This window comes from Perognathus longimembris, unplaced genomic scaffold (genome assembly GCF_023159225.1).
Source record: "Perognathus longimembris pacificus isolate PPM17 unplaced genomic scaffold, ASM2315922v1 HiC_scaffold_4581, whole genome shotgun sequence".
Lineage (NCBI taxonomy): Eukaryota > Metazoa > Chordata > Mammalia > Rodentia > Heteromyidae > Perognathus > Perognathus longimembris.
In genome coordinates, this window is record NW_025959914.1 from 32,420 (window position 1) to 46,757 (window position 14,338).

The 14,338-nt window shown below is 68.2% G+C and overlaps 2 protein-coding genes across 2 annotated transcripts; both read right to left on the reverse strand.

Moving 5' to 3' along the window:
- Positions 1 to 3,619: 3,619 nt before the first annotated feature.
- LOC125344887 (acrosin binding protein) lies at positions 3,620 to 8,928 on the reverse strand. The gene is given in 16 exon segments (XM_048337189.1): positions 3,620 to 3,847; positions 4,050 to 4,121; positions 4,123 to 4,134; positions 4,408 to 4,523; positions 4,526 to 4,577; positions 5,061 to 5,204; positions 5,206 to 5,239; positions 6,145 to 6,185; positions 6,187 to 6,286; positions 6,414 to 6,727; positions 6,767 to 6,930; positions 7,075 to 7,177; positions 7,523 to 7,617; positions 7,729 to 7,957; positions 8,201 to 8,400; positions 8,772 to 8,928. Coding segments are annotated over 16 exon segments (1,956 nt in total). The 3' UTR covers positions 3,620 to 3,724.
- Positions 7,880 to 13,467, reverse strand: Ing4 (inhibitor of growth family member 4). The gene is given in 10 exon segments (XM_048337190.1): positions 7,880 to 7,905; positions 9,291 to 9,331; positions 9,414 to 9,475; positions 9,572 to 9,719; positions 9,822 to 9,907; positions 9,909 to 9,931; positions 10,015 to 10,120; positions 10,217 to 10,383; positions 11,414 to 11,485; positions 13,389 to 13,467. Coding segments are annotated over 9 exon segments (741 nt in total). The 5' UTR covers positions 13,426 to 13,467; the 3' UTR covers positions 7,880 to 7,905; position 9,291.
- Positions 13,468 to 14,338: the final 871 nt, after the last annotated feature.

A 14,338-nucleotide genomic window follows, 5' to 3' on the forward strand; every position in this document is an offset into this window, starting at 1 on the left:
AGTTGGTAATGATGCCCCACCCACCTCACCTGCATCGAGGGCAATGATGCTCCTCCCACATCATTTGCATATAGGAAACGAGCCCCCGCCCGCCTGGTGTGCATAGACAATGAGGTTTCATTGCATAGGGGTTAACGGTGCCCACCCACCTCATTTGCATAAAGGGTAGTGATGCTCAGCCCAGCTCCTTTGCGTAGAGGATGACGATGCTCCGCCCACCTCATTTGTATAGAGGATGATGCCACGCCCTCTCACTTGCATACTGGACGGCTATGCCCTGTCCCCTCATTTGCATAGATCCCGATGATGCGTTGACCCTCATTTGCATAAAGACTGACGATGCTCTGCCCTCACATTTGCATAGAGGCTGATGATGCTTCACCCCCTCGTTTGCATAGAGGCTGACGATGCTCTGCCCACCTCATTTGCATAGAGTGCGATGCTCTGCCCCCTCGTTTGCATGGAGGCTGATGGTGCCCCACCCCCTCATTTGCATGGAGGCTGGCGATGCCCCACACCCTCATTTGCGTGAAGGCTGGTGATGCTCCGCCCCTCATTTGCATGAAGGCTGACGATACCACGCCCCCTCATTTGCATGGAGGCTGATGGTGCCCCACCCCCTCATTTGCGTGGAGGCTGATGATGCTCCGCCCCTCATTTGCATAGAGGCTGGCGATGCCCCACCCTCTCATTTGCGTGGAGGCTGGCGATGCCCCACTCCCTCATTTGCATAGAGGCCGGCGATGCCCCACCTTCTCATTTGCGTGGAGGCTGACGACGCCCCACCCCCTCATTTGCATAGAGGCCGGCGATGCCCCACCCCCTCATTTGCGTGAAGGCTGGTGATGCTCCGCCCCCTCATTTGCATGAAGGCTGACGATACCACGCCCCCTCATTTGCATGGAGGCTGATGGTGCCCCACCCCCTCACTTGCATGGAGGCTGGCGATGCCCCACCTTCTCATTTGCATGGAGGCTGACAGTGCTCCGCCCCTCATTTGCATGGAGGCTGATGGTGCCCCACCCCCTCATTTGCATGGAGGCTGATGGTGCCCCACCCCCTCATTTGCGTGGAGGCTGATGATGCTCCTCCCCTCATTTGCATAGAGGCTGGCGATGCCCCACCCTCTCATTTGCGTGGAGGCTGGCGATGCCCCACCCCCTCATTTGCATGGAGGCTGAGGAAGCTCCGTCCACCGGGAAGAGCCGCCCGGGAGGGGGCGAAGCCAGGGGAGTGGGCGAGGGCGGCGGCCCCGGGTCGGGCCTGGCATCCCGGCTGCCCTGGGGGCCGAGTGGGGAGGACCGAGGTTCGAGGCCAGCTGGGGCCGACAGCAGCGGGAGACGCCCCTCTCCGCTCGGGGGGGGGGGCGGGGGGGCGGGGACCTGGCTGGCGGGGCAGAGGGCGGGCCGTCGGGGAAGACGCCAAGGCGGGGCTGGGGAGGCGGCTCGGCGGTACAGTGCTCGCCTAGCACGCGGGGAGCCCTGGGTTCGATTCCCCAGCGCCACAGACACAGAATAAGCCGGATGTGGGGCTGTGGCTCGGGTGGTCAAGCGCCAGCCTGGAGCACAGAGAGGCTCAGGGACGGTGCTCAGGCCCTGAGTTCAAGACCCAGGACTGGCAACCCAAACAAAGCCAAGAGGATAGGTAGAGAACATTCTAGAAGGATCCTGGGATGGAGACTCTGGGCTAGGAGAGGAGGGAAGTGAGACCAGGACACGGTGTCTAAGGCGGCCACAGGGCCGGCCGGCCTCAGCCTGAGAGACGGGAACCAGAGCGGAGGATGTGGGCTGGGGACCCCCCCCCAGGAAGGACCGCCCACCCCCAGGCTGGCGCTCGACCACCTGAACCACGGTGCCACTTCTGGCTTTTCGCTGGTTCCTCCGAGACGAGAGTCTCAGGGACTTTCCTGCCCGGGCTGGCTTTGAGCCGCGATCCTCCGATCTCAGCCTCCTGAGTCTCCGGGATGACAGGCGGGGGCCTCCGTGCCCGGTGCCCATGCCCACTCTCTACCACGGGGGAGACGCGAGCGCGGTGTGAGAACCTCCTTCCTCCGCCTCCCAGCTTCAGAACTTGGTAACACCAGCTTGATTTGCAGGCACAGCGGAAGCCGGGCACAGCGGCACCTGCCTGTAGTCCCGGCTATTCGGGGTCGAAGCTGAATTCCTCCGTGGTTCCGTGTTTCTGTTTCTCAGGCCAGAAAGTAAAGTGCTGGCTGCAAATGAGCAACAAGGCTGGGGGGTGGGGGGGTGGGGGGGCTCCCGCCCGTCCTCCCAGCTGTTCAGGAGGAGGCTGAGATCGGAGGATCGCGGTTCAAAGCCAGCCAGGGCAGGGAAGTCCGTGAGACTCTCGTCTCCGAGGAACCAGCAGAAAACCAGAAGCGGCGCCGTGGTTCAGGGGGTCGAGTGCCGGCCTTGAGCGAAAGAAGCTCAGGGATGGCGCCCGGGCCCTGAGTTCAAACCCCAGGACCGATAAATAAGAGAAAAACACAGACACACCGAAGCCCACTCCCCACCCAACTCTTTGTGATATTCATTTTACTTTGTTTTGGTTTTTTTTTTGGCCAGTCCTGGGCCTTGAACTCGGGGCCTGAGCACTGTCCCTGGCTTCTTTATGCTCAAGGCTAGCACTCTGCCACTTGAGCCACAGCGCCGCTTCTGGCCATTTTCTGTATATGTGGTGCCGGGGAATCGAACCCAGGGCCTCATATATACAAGGCAGGCACTCTACCACTAGGCCATATCCCCAGCCCCGTGATGCTCATTTTGTGAAGCCTTTCTCTGGAAGCATTTCTCGCGGCGGCCGTGTCGGGAACGGTGTTCCTCTGACGACTGGGACACACGACCGCCTTCGACCACTGCACGAAGCGCCCTGCGATTCTCAAGTTCAAAGCCCGGCCCGGGAGCGCATGCCTAGAACTTTCCAGACAGGAAGGCTGCAAGGTTGAGATGGGCCCGGGCAACACTGCTGAGACTCAGCTCAAAGGCTGAGAATGCGCGGCTGGAAAGGACAAGGCTTCGGGCTTTCATCCTCAACGCCAATAATAATAGTAATAATAATAATAATAAAACCAAATCAAATAAAGCCGGAGCTGCGCTCCAAGCCAGCCCAGCAAAGCCCAGCAGACTCTCTGATCCCCAATGAACCCCCAAAAAGGCCGGCCGCGGAGCCGTGGCTCACGTGGCAGAGCGCCAGCCTTGAGGGGGGAAAATCAAGGCACGGCGCCCCAGGCCCTGAGTTCAAATCCTAGCACCAGCACCCAGAAAGAAAGGAGACAAGGAAATGGTTTGCATGGGGCCCAGGACCGGCCCGCTCTTCCCAACCTGCCAGGAGCAGAGCCGGGCCTGGCTGCACCCTCCCTAAGTCCCGGCTCCACGCCCCTCTACCACGACACCCCCTGGTGGAGGCTGAGACCTGAGGATCGCAGTTCGAAGCCAGCCCCGGGCAGGAAAGTCGGCAAGACTCTCATCTCCAAGGAAACCAGCAAAAAGTGTCAGACATGGAGCTCGAGGGGTCGCGTGCCAGCCTGGAGCTGAAGAGCTCAGGGGCAGCGCCGGGGCCCCGAGTTCAAGTCCCCACCCCCCCACAAAAAAGACAATTAGGCTGGGGACAGCCCGCGGGGTCACACGTATACACTTTATAGAAAAGACACGGCTGCAGAAGCCGAGCTACAGAGCGGGGGCGGGGGGAGGTGGGGGGACCCCCGGAGGGGTGGGGGACCCCCAGCTCATCCATACGGGTTCAGAGCTAAGGTGCTGAACTCCTGGCTCCAGCGCAGAACCACCTCCTCGCTCTTGGCCGGCGTCAGCACGCTGTACGTCTCGTTCTGCAGACAGCGCATGCGCGACACCTGCGCACCAAGAAAGTGGGGTTCCGGGGTCACACACCCCGCCCCCACCCCAGCTTCTCACCAGCCAGCCCGGCCAGGGACGTCCCCGGGACACCGATCCCCGCGAGAAGCCCCGAGCGCCGCCGGCCTTGCGTGGAAAGAGCTCGGGGGCAGCAGCGCCCAGGCCCCGGGTTCGAGTCCCAGGACGGTCACCGGAGCTCACCTTCCGGCTCTGGTTCCTCATCAGGCACTGCTGGCTCTTGAAGGAGCAGTAGTTGGGGTACTGGATGTAATCCGGTGTCGCAAATCTACGCGGGGGAGGCGGGATGTGGGGGGGAGTGGAGCCGTGGGCGGGGGGCCGCCCGTCACCCCCGGCTCGGGAGGGAGGGAGGGAGGCTGCGATCGGAGGACGGGGGTTCGAGGCCGGCCCGGGTCCTGACTTGGATCTGGGCGGCAGCCCCGGCCCTGCCCCCCCATGGCTGCCGGGAGGGGCCGGATGGGATGCGGTAGAGGGGGGTTCTGGGATGGGAGAGGGGGGTGGAGCGGGGTGGGGGGGTCCCCGGGTGGGGGGGGTTCCCCACCTTGGTGGGGTAGTCGCCGTCCTGGAAGCTGAGGAACTCGGCCCGCAGCCAGCCGGCCACGCGGGGGTCCTCACAGCCCTTGGTGGCCAGCCGGGCGCACCAGAAGTCCATGCGAGCCCGCCGTACATCTCCAGCCCGTAGAAGTGGCCGCCCGCCTGCCGCGAGCCCGCCTGGGGCGCGGGGACGGGGGACGCCGGTCACCACGGGGGCGGGGCCTCCAGCGGGCCCCGGCCACGCCCCCTCCATCCGGGCCCCGGCACATGCCCCTCCATCCGGGCACTGGCCACGCCCCTGAATCGGGGGCCCCGGCCCACGCCCCCTCCGCCTGGGCACCCCGGCCACGCCCCCTCCACCCGGGCACCGGCCACGTCCCCTCATCTGAATGGCCAGTGGCATGTCCCAGGCCCACGCCCCCTCCGCCTGAGTGCCTGGAGGCTGGGGGTGGACCTGGGCCAGGCCACGCCCCCTCCACTCAGGTACCTGGAACGTGGGCTCGGCCCCGCCTCTCGCCTGAGTCCCTGGCTTGGCCCCGCCCCCTCACTGACTCCGCCCCCTCGCTGGGTACATGGCCCGGCCCCGCCCATACCCCCGCCCCCTGCCGAGTCCCTGGCCCCCGCCCCCCGCCCCGCCCCGCCCCCCGGCCGGGCACCTGCAAGCCCACCGGACATGCTCTGCGCGGTGAGCAGGATGCTGGTGAAGGGCGTGCGGTGCGAGCTGTCGCACTGCTGCCGCCGCAGGTCGCCCTCCGCGTTGCACTGCTCCAGCTTCAGCGAGCAGAAGGCGCACAGGCTGCACGTGGGCCGGGTGGCGCCGCCCTAGGTTGTCACAACACCTGGCGTGGGGAGGGGGGTGGGGGGAGAGGGTCGGGGTGAGGGCCCTGCGGTGGGTGTGGTCGGGGGGGCGGGGGACTCGAACTCGCGGCCTGGGCACCGACCCTGAGCCGCTTTCGCTCCAGGCCGGCCGGCGCTGCACCACCGGAGCCACGCACGGGCGCCACGCCTCGGGGACTTTCCCCGCCGGGCTGGCTTTGAACCCCGATCCTCAGCTCTCAGCCCCCTGAGCAGCTCCGAGCGTCCGCCTTGTCCCCCACGGGTGTCTTAACCAATCGTGGAGCCGCCGCAGTGGCCCCCGGCTCCCCTGTGGGGGGCCCCACGTTCCCAGCCCATCATCTCAACATCCGCGCGGCGCAGGGCCCTGCGGAGGGAGGGGGGAGGGAGGGAGGGCGGGGGGCTCAAACGGCAAGATCTCGGGGTGGGGGGGTGGTTAGAGAGGGAAGCCCCAATCCACTGAAGTCACTGCTCAGGGCCAGCGATGGCGAAGAGAAGGGTGAATCGGGCCGGGCGCGCCCCCAATGCAGGAGGCTGAGACCCGAGGGACGCGGTTCAAAGCTAGCCCGCGCGGGGAAAGCCTGTCCGCCCGCCTCTCTCTCTCTCTCACCCTGTCCCCTGTCCACCTGCCTGTCTGTCTGCCTGTCTGTCTCTCTTGTCTTCCTCTGCCTGTCTGTCTCTGTCTGCCTGTCTGTCTGTCTGTCTGTCTGCCTGTCTCTCTTGTCTTCCTCTGGTCTGTCTCTGTCTGTCTGCCTGTCTCTCTTGTCTTCCTCTGTCTGTCTCTGTCTGTCTGTCTGTCTGTCTCTGTCTGTCTGTCTCTGTCTCTCCCATGTCTTGAGTCTGCGCTTTTGCGCACCGTGTAGGCTGGAGAGGAAAGGCGGGGGTGGGGGGGGGCCGGGGAGGCCCGGGCCGTCGTACCGACTTGCCGAAGCCCAGGAGCACCTCCTCCAGTGTAGCTCCAGGCCCTGGCGGCGGGGGTGACCACGCACGAGTTCTCCAGGATGGCGTAGCACATCACCAGCAGGGCCTCGGTGTGCGGCAGCTGCAGGAGGCTGGACGAGACCCGACGGCGGCGTGGAGGAGGCTGCGCCCGGCCCGCCCGCCCGGGGCCCCCTCCACCGCCCCGCCTCCCCCCGGGGGGCAGGCGAGGCGGGCTCAGCGCCCCCCCACCCCCCCCACCTGCCGGGCGTCTGGGTTCGCCAGTAGGCCTCGTCGAAGGCGTCGCCGGGGTCGTCGGCGTCCAGGGCGGAGCCGGCGGGCGCGAGCAGCGGCCGGGCTCGGCCTCGCGCGACGTGCGCGGCGAAGGCGGCGGCGTGGGCGGCGTGGGCGGCGCGCGCCTCGGCCTGGCGCCCCCGAGCCGCCCGCAGGCCCGCCAGGCTCTCCAGCGCCTCCCCGGCCTCCTGCTGGCCCGCCTCCTCCTCCTCCTCCCCCTCCTCCTCCTCCTCCCCCTCCTCCTCCTCCTCCTCCCCCTCCTCCTGCTGCTGCTGCTCGTCCTCCGCCGCCGCGCCGGGCGCCAGGCCGGCCCCGCGGGCCGGGGGCAGGCGGGTCGGGGGGCGCGTCGAGGCCCACGCGCGCGGGCCCGGCAGCTCCTGGCCGCCCAGCGACAGCGACGACTGCAGCAGCTGCTCCACGTTGCTCTTCAGCCGCTCGGGCCACGACTGCAAGACCTGGCGCTCCGTGGGGGCTGCGGGCGGGGCGGGGCGGGGCGCGCGTGAGCGCCCCGGGTTCGAGGCCCCCCCCATCCCCGCCCTGGGGCCGGGCGCCCCCCCCACCTGTGGCGCGGGAGGTGGAGGTGAGGGCCGAGGCGGGGGCGAGGCGGGGGCCGAGGCGGCGGGGGCGGAGGCGGGGGCCGCCGTGGTGGACGGCTTCTCCAGCACCAGCGCGTCCACGTCCTTCAGCGCGCTGGGCGACAGGAGGGACAGGGGCTGCGTGCACCGCACTCTCTGCAGGAGGAAGAGGGGGGATGCGAGGGGCCCCCCTCCTCCCCCAGGCACGCTCCCCGCCCCCCGGGGAGACCCCACCCCAGCAGCTCCCCGGTGGGGGAAACCGGGCAGCAGCACTCAAGTCCTGAGCCCGCGGTGATGGTCGGCCCGGAGGCGCGGGGCCCCGGGTTCGAATCCTCAGCACCCGGGCTGGTGTGGAACCGGAGTCCTCGGTCTCTAGAGCGGCCGCGGGCCCCTGTCTGCAGTCCGCATCCTACCACGGGGTGCACGCAGGGCGGGCGGGCCTCTCCCCGGGCTTGGGGTGGCTTGGGGTGGCTTGGGGTACCCCGCCCCCCCCAGCCTTACCTTGGCGTAGTACACGTGGTTGGAGCAGCGGTACTGCGTGAACTGGCAGAAGGATTCGAACCAGGAGGCGTAGGGGAGGTCGGAGCAGACGGCGCCTGGGCGGGGGGGCGTGGGGATGGGGTGACGGCGGGAGGGGGGCGCGCGCGGGGCCTGGGGCGCCTGCGTGGGGCCCCTCGCCGTCCCCCCTCCCCCGCCCCCGTCCTCACCGTCGGGCACCAGGCCGTGGTTCTCGTACTGGTCGAGCTGCACCAGCGTGGGGTTGCGGCAGCCGTGCGTGGCGCGCAGCCGGCAGGTCGTCTCCGCCTTCCACGTGGGCGTCAGCAGCGCGAAGAAGCGCTCGTACTCGGGGGGCGACAGCGGGCTGCCCGGCGTGGCCGCCGCCGCGGGGTCCTGGGCGGCCGCGCGCGGGCGGGGGCAGCGGGGCCAGCAGCAGCGCTGGGGGGGGGCGGGAGGGGCGGGGTGTGGGCGGGGGGGCCGATTCACCCCCCCACCCGCGGGGAACCGCACCCCCATCCACTCCGCGCCCGCGGGGAACCGCACCCCCATCCACTCCGCGCCCTGGGGCCCCCCCGCCGCGGGGAACCGCACCCCCCATCCACTCCGCGCCCTCGGGGGGCCCCCCCACCCGCGGAGCCCGAGACCCCCGAAGCCAGAGGGGCGCCCGGGACAGGGCCGCACCTTCCAGGAGGACGAGGACGACACGGGCAGCGAGCCTCCCCATGACGCCCCAAGTCCGCCTGCAATTTCGGGGGACCGAGGCACCTGTCCCGGCTGCGAGAGCGCGGCGTCGTCCAGGTGAGCACGCAGAGGCGAGGGCGTCACAAAGGCCCGGGCGGGGCGCGCGCAGGGGCGGGGCCGGGCAGGCCACGCCCACGGGCCTTGACGCACAGGTCCCGCCCAGGGGCCGTGAGGGACAGGCCACGCCCAGGGGGCGGGCAATGCACCAGCCCCGCCCAGGGGCCGTGAGGGACAGCCACGCCCAGGGGAGGTGACGTGCAGGCCACGCCCAGAGGCGGGACACACAGGCCAGGCCATACGTAGGGGTGGTGGTGCAGACCACGCCCAGGGGCGGGGACGCACGGGCCCCGCCCACACCTAGGGGCGGTGCCGCACAGGCCGCGCCCCGGGCCCCGCCCTCCCAGCTCCCCGGGAGGCTCAAAGCCGGCCGGGCAGCCTCGTCCGCTGCGGGGCTTGAAACTCGGGGCCCAGCTCTTCCGCCCAGGGCCGGCGCCCCGGCTGCGCGCCTCACGCGCCACGCGCACGCAGTCACAGCAGCACAGGTAGCGCAAATACATCATTTTATTGGAAAAGTAGTGGAAGCGCCCTGGCGGAGCCTCGTCGCCGCAGTCTGGCAAGTTCCGGGAGTGGGGGGGCCGCCGGCCCGGCGCCCCCGCCCCGGGCTCCATCGCCCCCCCCACCCCGGGGCGCCGGGATGGGCCGCGTGCGTGCGCCCCGCCCGCCCTCACCCGCCCGCGCCCCTCACCCGTGAAGGCCGGGGGAGGGGGGGAGTGTCGGGGGGGGGGCGCCCCCGGCTCGGAGGTGGGTACCCCTCACCGCGAAGGCCTGGGGGGGGGAGAATGTCCCGGGGCGCCCGGGCCAGGACGGCAGCACCAACGCGCCACGGGGGCGGGGCGCCCTCTCCCTCTCCGGGGCTGGGGGCCGAGGCGGGGAGGGGGGGGAGGAGGGGGCGCCCCGCCCCAGGCCCGGCCCCCCCCCATCCTCGCTTCCCGAGTCCGCGTCCCCGGTGTGGAGCTGGGCGGCCGCCTCCTCTACTTCTTCTTGCGTTCTTGGGAGCAGCGCGGGCAAAACCTGACGATGGGGGGTGGGGGGGGGTGGTGAGGGCCAGGGGAGGGCGAGGGCGGGCGGGGGGGGGGCGGCGCCCCGGACTCACCACTTCCCCCGCGGCTTGGTGGTGAGCCCCACGCAGGCGAAGTGGAACCACTCGATGGAGCACTGCGGGGGGGGGTGGGGGGGCGGGGTGAGGCGCGGCCGGGCCCGGGGGTGTGGGGGTGCGGCTCCCCCCCTCCCCGCACCCCCCCCGCCGCTCACATCCGGGTTGTCGCAGCCGATCATCTCCCCGTAGGAGACCTGGTGGCAGAGGCAGTAGGTGGGCTCGTTGGGGTCCACGGGCATGTCCAGCACGTCGGAGGGGTGCACGCTGCCGAAGCTCACCGCGGGCTTCCCGTACTCGGGGCTCCTGCGGGGGTGGCAAGGGAGGCGGGGGGCAGCGAGGGCAGCGAGGGGCGGGGGAGGGGAGGGCGGGGTGGGGGGGAGTGGGGCGGGGGGGGGCGGCACTCACGAGCGCACGAGCTTGAGCTTCTTCTGCGCGGCCTTGGGCGCCTCCTCGTCCGAGTTCTTGCCCTTGCAGCGGGCGCGCGCCGCCTTCCTTCTCCTTCTGGGCCCTGCCTTCTGGCGGAGAGAGGGGGATGAGGTGGGGGGTGGGGGGTGGGGGGGTGATCGGTGGGTTCCCCCCCCCCCCCCGCTCTTTTTGCCTTTGCTGGAGGAGCTGTCGTAGTCGCTGGACTCCATCTGCTTCTCCTTGAGGTCGGCCTCGAAGCGGGCCAGGTCGGTGTCGAGCCGTCGGATGTGCTTGTCCACCTGCGGGGCGGAGGGAGAGGGCCGAGGGGAGCGGCCCGGGCGGCGGCCCTCCCCCCCGGCCGCCCCGCCCCCCCCCCCCCCCCCCCGCGCGCGTACCATCTCGTAGGTCTGCATGGCCAGCTGCACCTTGTCGTCCCCGAACTCCTTGCACTTGCCGTAGGCCTCCTGGATCTGCCGCAGCAGCGCCAGCTTCTCCTCGGCGCCCAGGCTGCGCGCGCCGCTCACGTACTCCGTGGCCAGCTTGTCGATCTCGGCCTTGAGGTCTGCAAGGCACGGCGCGGGAGGGGGGGGGGGGCCGGTCACCAGGCCCCCCCCCGTCGGGGTCCTGTCCAGGGGGGGGGGCCACCCCCACCACGTGATCCACGCCGCGTGCCCTGCCGGTCGCGTCCATTCCTTGCTTAACTGCTTCCCCCCTCCCCCCCCAGTTCTTTTGAACTGTCCTAGGCTGGCCTTGAACTCATGACCTTCACATCTAGCTCTGCTTTGCGTCTGGTTACAAGTAACACGATACATTCTTTCTTCTTCCGAGCACGTATCGAAATGAACAGCAGAAAGGACTCTGAAGGCAACACCGGGTCTCCCCAGTTGTCTCTCGTTAGCTGTACTAGGATTTGAACTCGGGACCCTCAGGCTTGCGAGGCAGGGCAATGTAGCACGGAGCCCCACATTGGTACCTAGGATTCTTTAGTGTTCTGTGTGTGTGTCAGTACTAACACCTGGACTCAGCGCTGGGACACAGTCCTTTACTGTGTTGCTCAGGACTGGGTACTCTACCCCTTGAACCGCAGCTTTTTGTTGGTTCATCAGAGTGAAGAATCTCACACACTTTCCTGCCTAGGCTGGTTTTGAACCAGGATCTTCCTATGAGTAGCTAGGATGAGCCACTGGCACCCGGCTAGAATTCCTCTTGAGGAAGGGAGAAAGACCACAGCACAGAGCTGGGAGGGTGGCCTAGGGGTGGAGCGTGCACCTTGCACACATAAAGAAAGCCCTGGTTCGATTCCTCAGCACCACAGACACAGAAAAAGCCGGAAGTGGCGCTGTGGCTCAAGTGGCAGAGTGCTAGCCTTGAGCAAGAAGAAACCAGGGGACAGTGCTCAGGCCCTGAGTTCAAGACCCAGGTCTGACAAAATAATAGCAACAACAATAATAATAGTAATTGCAAGAACAAACAAGAGACGCTAGAAGCGCTAGAGGTAGTAAAAGTCATGGTTCCGCCAGATCATTCCAGAAGGTATAGTGACAGCAAGCGGAGAGACATGCGGAGCACAGAGGGGGCCCCTCTGTACCCACCCTCCGTTCTTTGATCGAGGTCCCTCATGAGCTGGAAGTTCCTCTGTAACTCAAAGGGGAGGTTTTCAATACCTGGGGGGGAAAAAGAGAAACCGAGTCGGGAGCAGCTCTGGACTGCGCCCACTTTCTCTTCGTCGTTGTTTACCCCCCCCCCCCCCCGCCTGGTGCGGAGGCGGAATCCTGGGCTCGTGCATTGTGGGCTGGGTTCTGCCACCTCCTCAGCCTGGCTTCCTGTGCCTCCCAGCACTAGGTCTCCCACTCCTGGTTTCACACTTTTCTTTTCTGTCAGTGCTGGGGCTTGAACTTGGGGCCTGGGCGCTGTCCCTGAGCTCTTCAACTCAAGGCTGGGCCTCTACCACTTTGAGCCACAGTGCCACGTCCAGTTTTCTGGTGGCTCACTGGAGATGAGTCTCCAGCACCCCACAATCCCCACACACACGGTGACCCCCAGAACCCCACTATGGCCACACACACAGCGACCCCAGCACCTCACGATCCCCCACAGCGATCCAGCTCCCCATAACCCCCCCACAGCAACCCCAACACCCCACAATCCACACACACAGCAACCCCCAGCACCCCACAATCCACACACACGGCGACCCCCAGCACCCCACAATCCACACACACGGCGACCCCCAGCACCCCACGATCTCCACACACAGCGACCCCCCAGCACCCCACAATCCACACACAGCGACCCCCCAGCACCCCACGATCCCCACACACAGCGACCCCAGAACCCCACGATCCACACACAGCGACCACCAGCACCCCACAATCCACACACAGAGACCCCCCAGCACCCCACGGTCCCCACACAACGACCCCCAGCACCCCACTATGGCCACACACACAGCAACCCCCAGCACCTCACGATCCCCCCCACAGCGATCCAGCTCCCCATAACCCCCCCACAGCAACCCCAACACCCCACAATCCACACACACAGCAACCCCCAGCACCCCACAATCCACACACACGGCGACCCCAGCACCCCACAATCCACACACACAGCGACCCCCCAGCACCCCACGATCTCCACACACAATGACCCCCAGCACCCCACGATCCCCACACACAGCGACCCCCAGCACCTTATGACCCCCCCACAGCGACCCCCAGCACCCCACAATCCATACAGCGACCCCCAGCACCCCATGACCCCCACACACAGCGACCCCAGCACCCCACGATCCCCACAGCGACTCCAGCACCCCACGATCCCCACACACAGCGACCCCCAGCACCCCACGATCCCCACACACAGTGGCCCCAGCACCCCACGATCTCCACACACGGCGACCCCCAGCACCCCACGATCCCCACACACAAGCGACCCCCAGCACCCCACGATCCACACAGCGACCCCCAGCACCCATGATCCGACACACAGAGACCCCAGCACCCCATGATCCACACACAGCGACCACCAGCACCCCACGATCCCCACAGCGACCCCCAGCACCCCACGATCCCCACACAGCGGCCCCCAGCACCCCACGATCCCCACACACGGCGACCCCAGCACCCCACGATCCCCACACACGGCGACCCCAGCACCCCACGATCCCCCCCGCAGCGACCCAGCTCTGACAGCCAGGGCCCCCGTCCCCGCCCCCCGCCTCCTCCCCGCCCCCCCAGCCCGGGAGGCCGCTTCTGGGAACCGAGGCGCCGGCGGGAGGCGGGAGGTCGGCGGCCCCGGTCCCGGCGGGGACTCGGCGTGGGAACAGGCGCCTCCAGGAGCCCTGGGACCCCCGAGACCCCGGGCCGCACCCCGGCACCGGGTCTACACCCCTGGAGCCGGGCCCCGACGCCGCCCCGCCCCCCGCCGCCTCGTCCGAGAAGTGGCCGCTCGGGACCCCGGCAGGGCGGCGGGGAGCCCGGGCCCGGGGCGGCGGGGCCCCCCGGGCCCCCTGAGCCGCGCTCCCCGACGGCCCGTGACCCCTGACCCCCTCCCGCGGCCCGCTCTTACTGTCCAGATAATGTTCCAAATACATCCCAGCAGCCATCTTGAAGCAAAACAAAGCGACTTCCGGTCCGCCGCGGAAGTGACTGCGCGTGGGGGCGGAGCCACGCGGAGGTGAGGCCACTTCCGCCCTTAGCCCCGGCCCTTCCGCGGCCACTTCCGCCTCACCGCGGCGCCGCGCGCACCTCGGCCCCTGTGACGTGTGTACGCCGCGACGCGCCCCCCCCCCGCCCCATCCCCGGGAGGCGACTGCCGCCGCGCCGCCGCGCGCCGTTATGACGTCACGGAGGGCGCCATTTTGCAGCCTCTATAGCCAACTTGGGTTTAATCTTCCTTTCTCCCCTGAGGGTCCGGGCGCTGCTGCCCGTGATGCGGTGAGCTGTTTGATGGGAGCCAAGCCCCATGGACGGCCCGACCCCAGCCGGCTTCAGACTGCGGTGCTCAGGCCTGAGCTCTGGATTAGCCAGGATGACAGGCGGGAGCTACCCGGGGTTCGATTCCCACCCCCGCCATGGGTCTGTTTCCCTCTGTAGACAGTCGCGGGGTGACAGTGACCTGGTTCTAATTGTGGTGGTGGCAGGAGAGGGGGCTGGGGGGACGGAAGCCCACCCAAGGCTGCCGACTTGTTCTCCGTGTCCGTCTGCGTACTCAGTGGCACCGTCTCGGACGGCTAGCTCCCGAGGAAGCGTCCCGACGGGTCCACGCCCCGCGAAGCCAGCCCGAGGGCAGCGCTGGCTCCCACGGCTCCGGGGGGTTATGGCGTTTGGGGGCAGGTCCTGGGGTTGGGACGCGGGCCTGGATGCCGCCCCTGAGCTGCTTTGGTCTGGGCTAGCGCCCCACCGCTGCAGCCACAGCCCCACTTTTTTTGCTTTGTAAAGTGGTTCAGTGCAGAGAGAGTCTTGCGGACTTTCCTGCCATCCATGGGCTGGCTTCGAACCAGGACCCTCAGCTCTCAG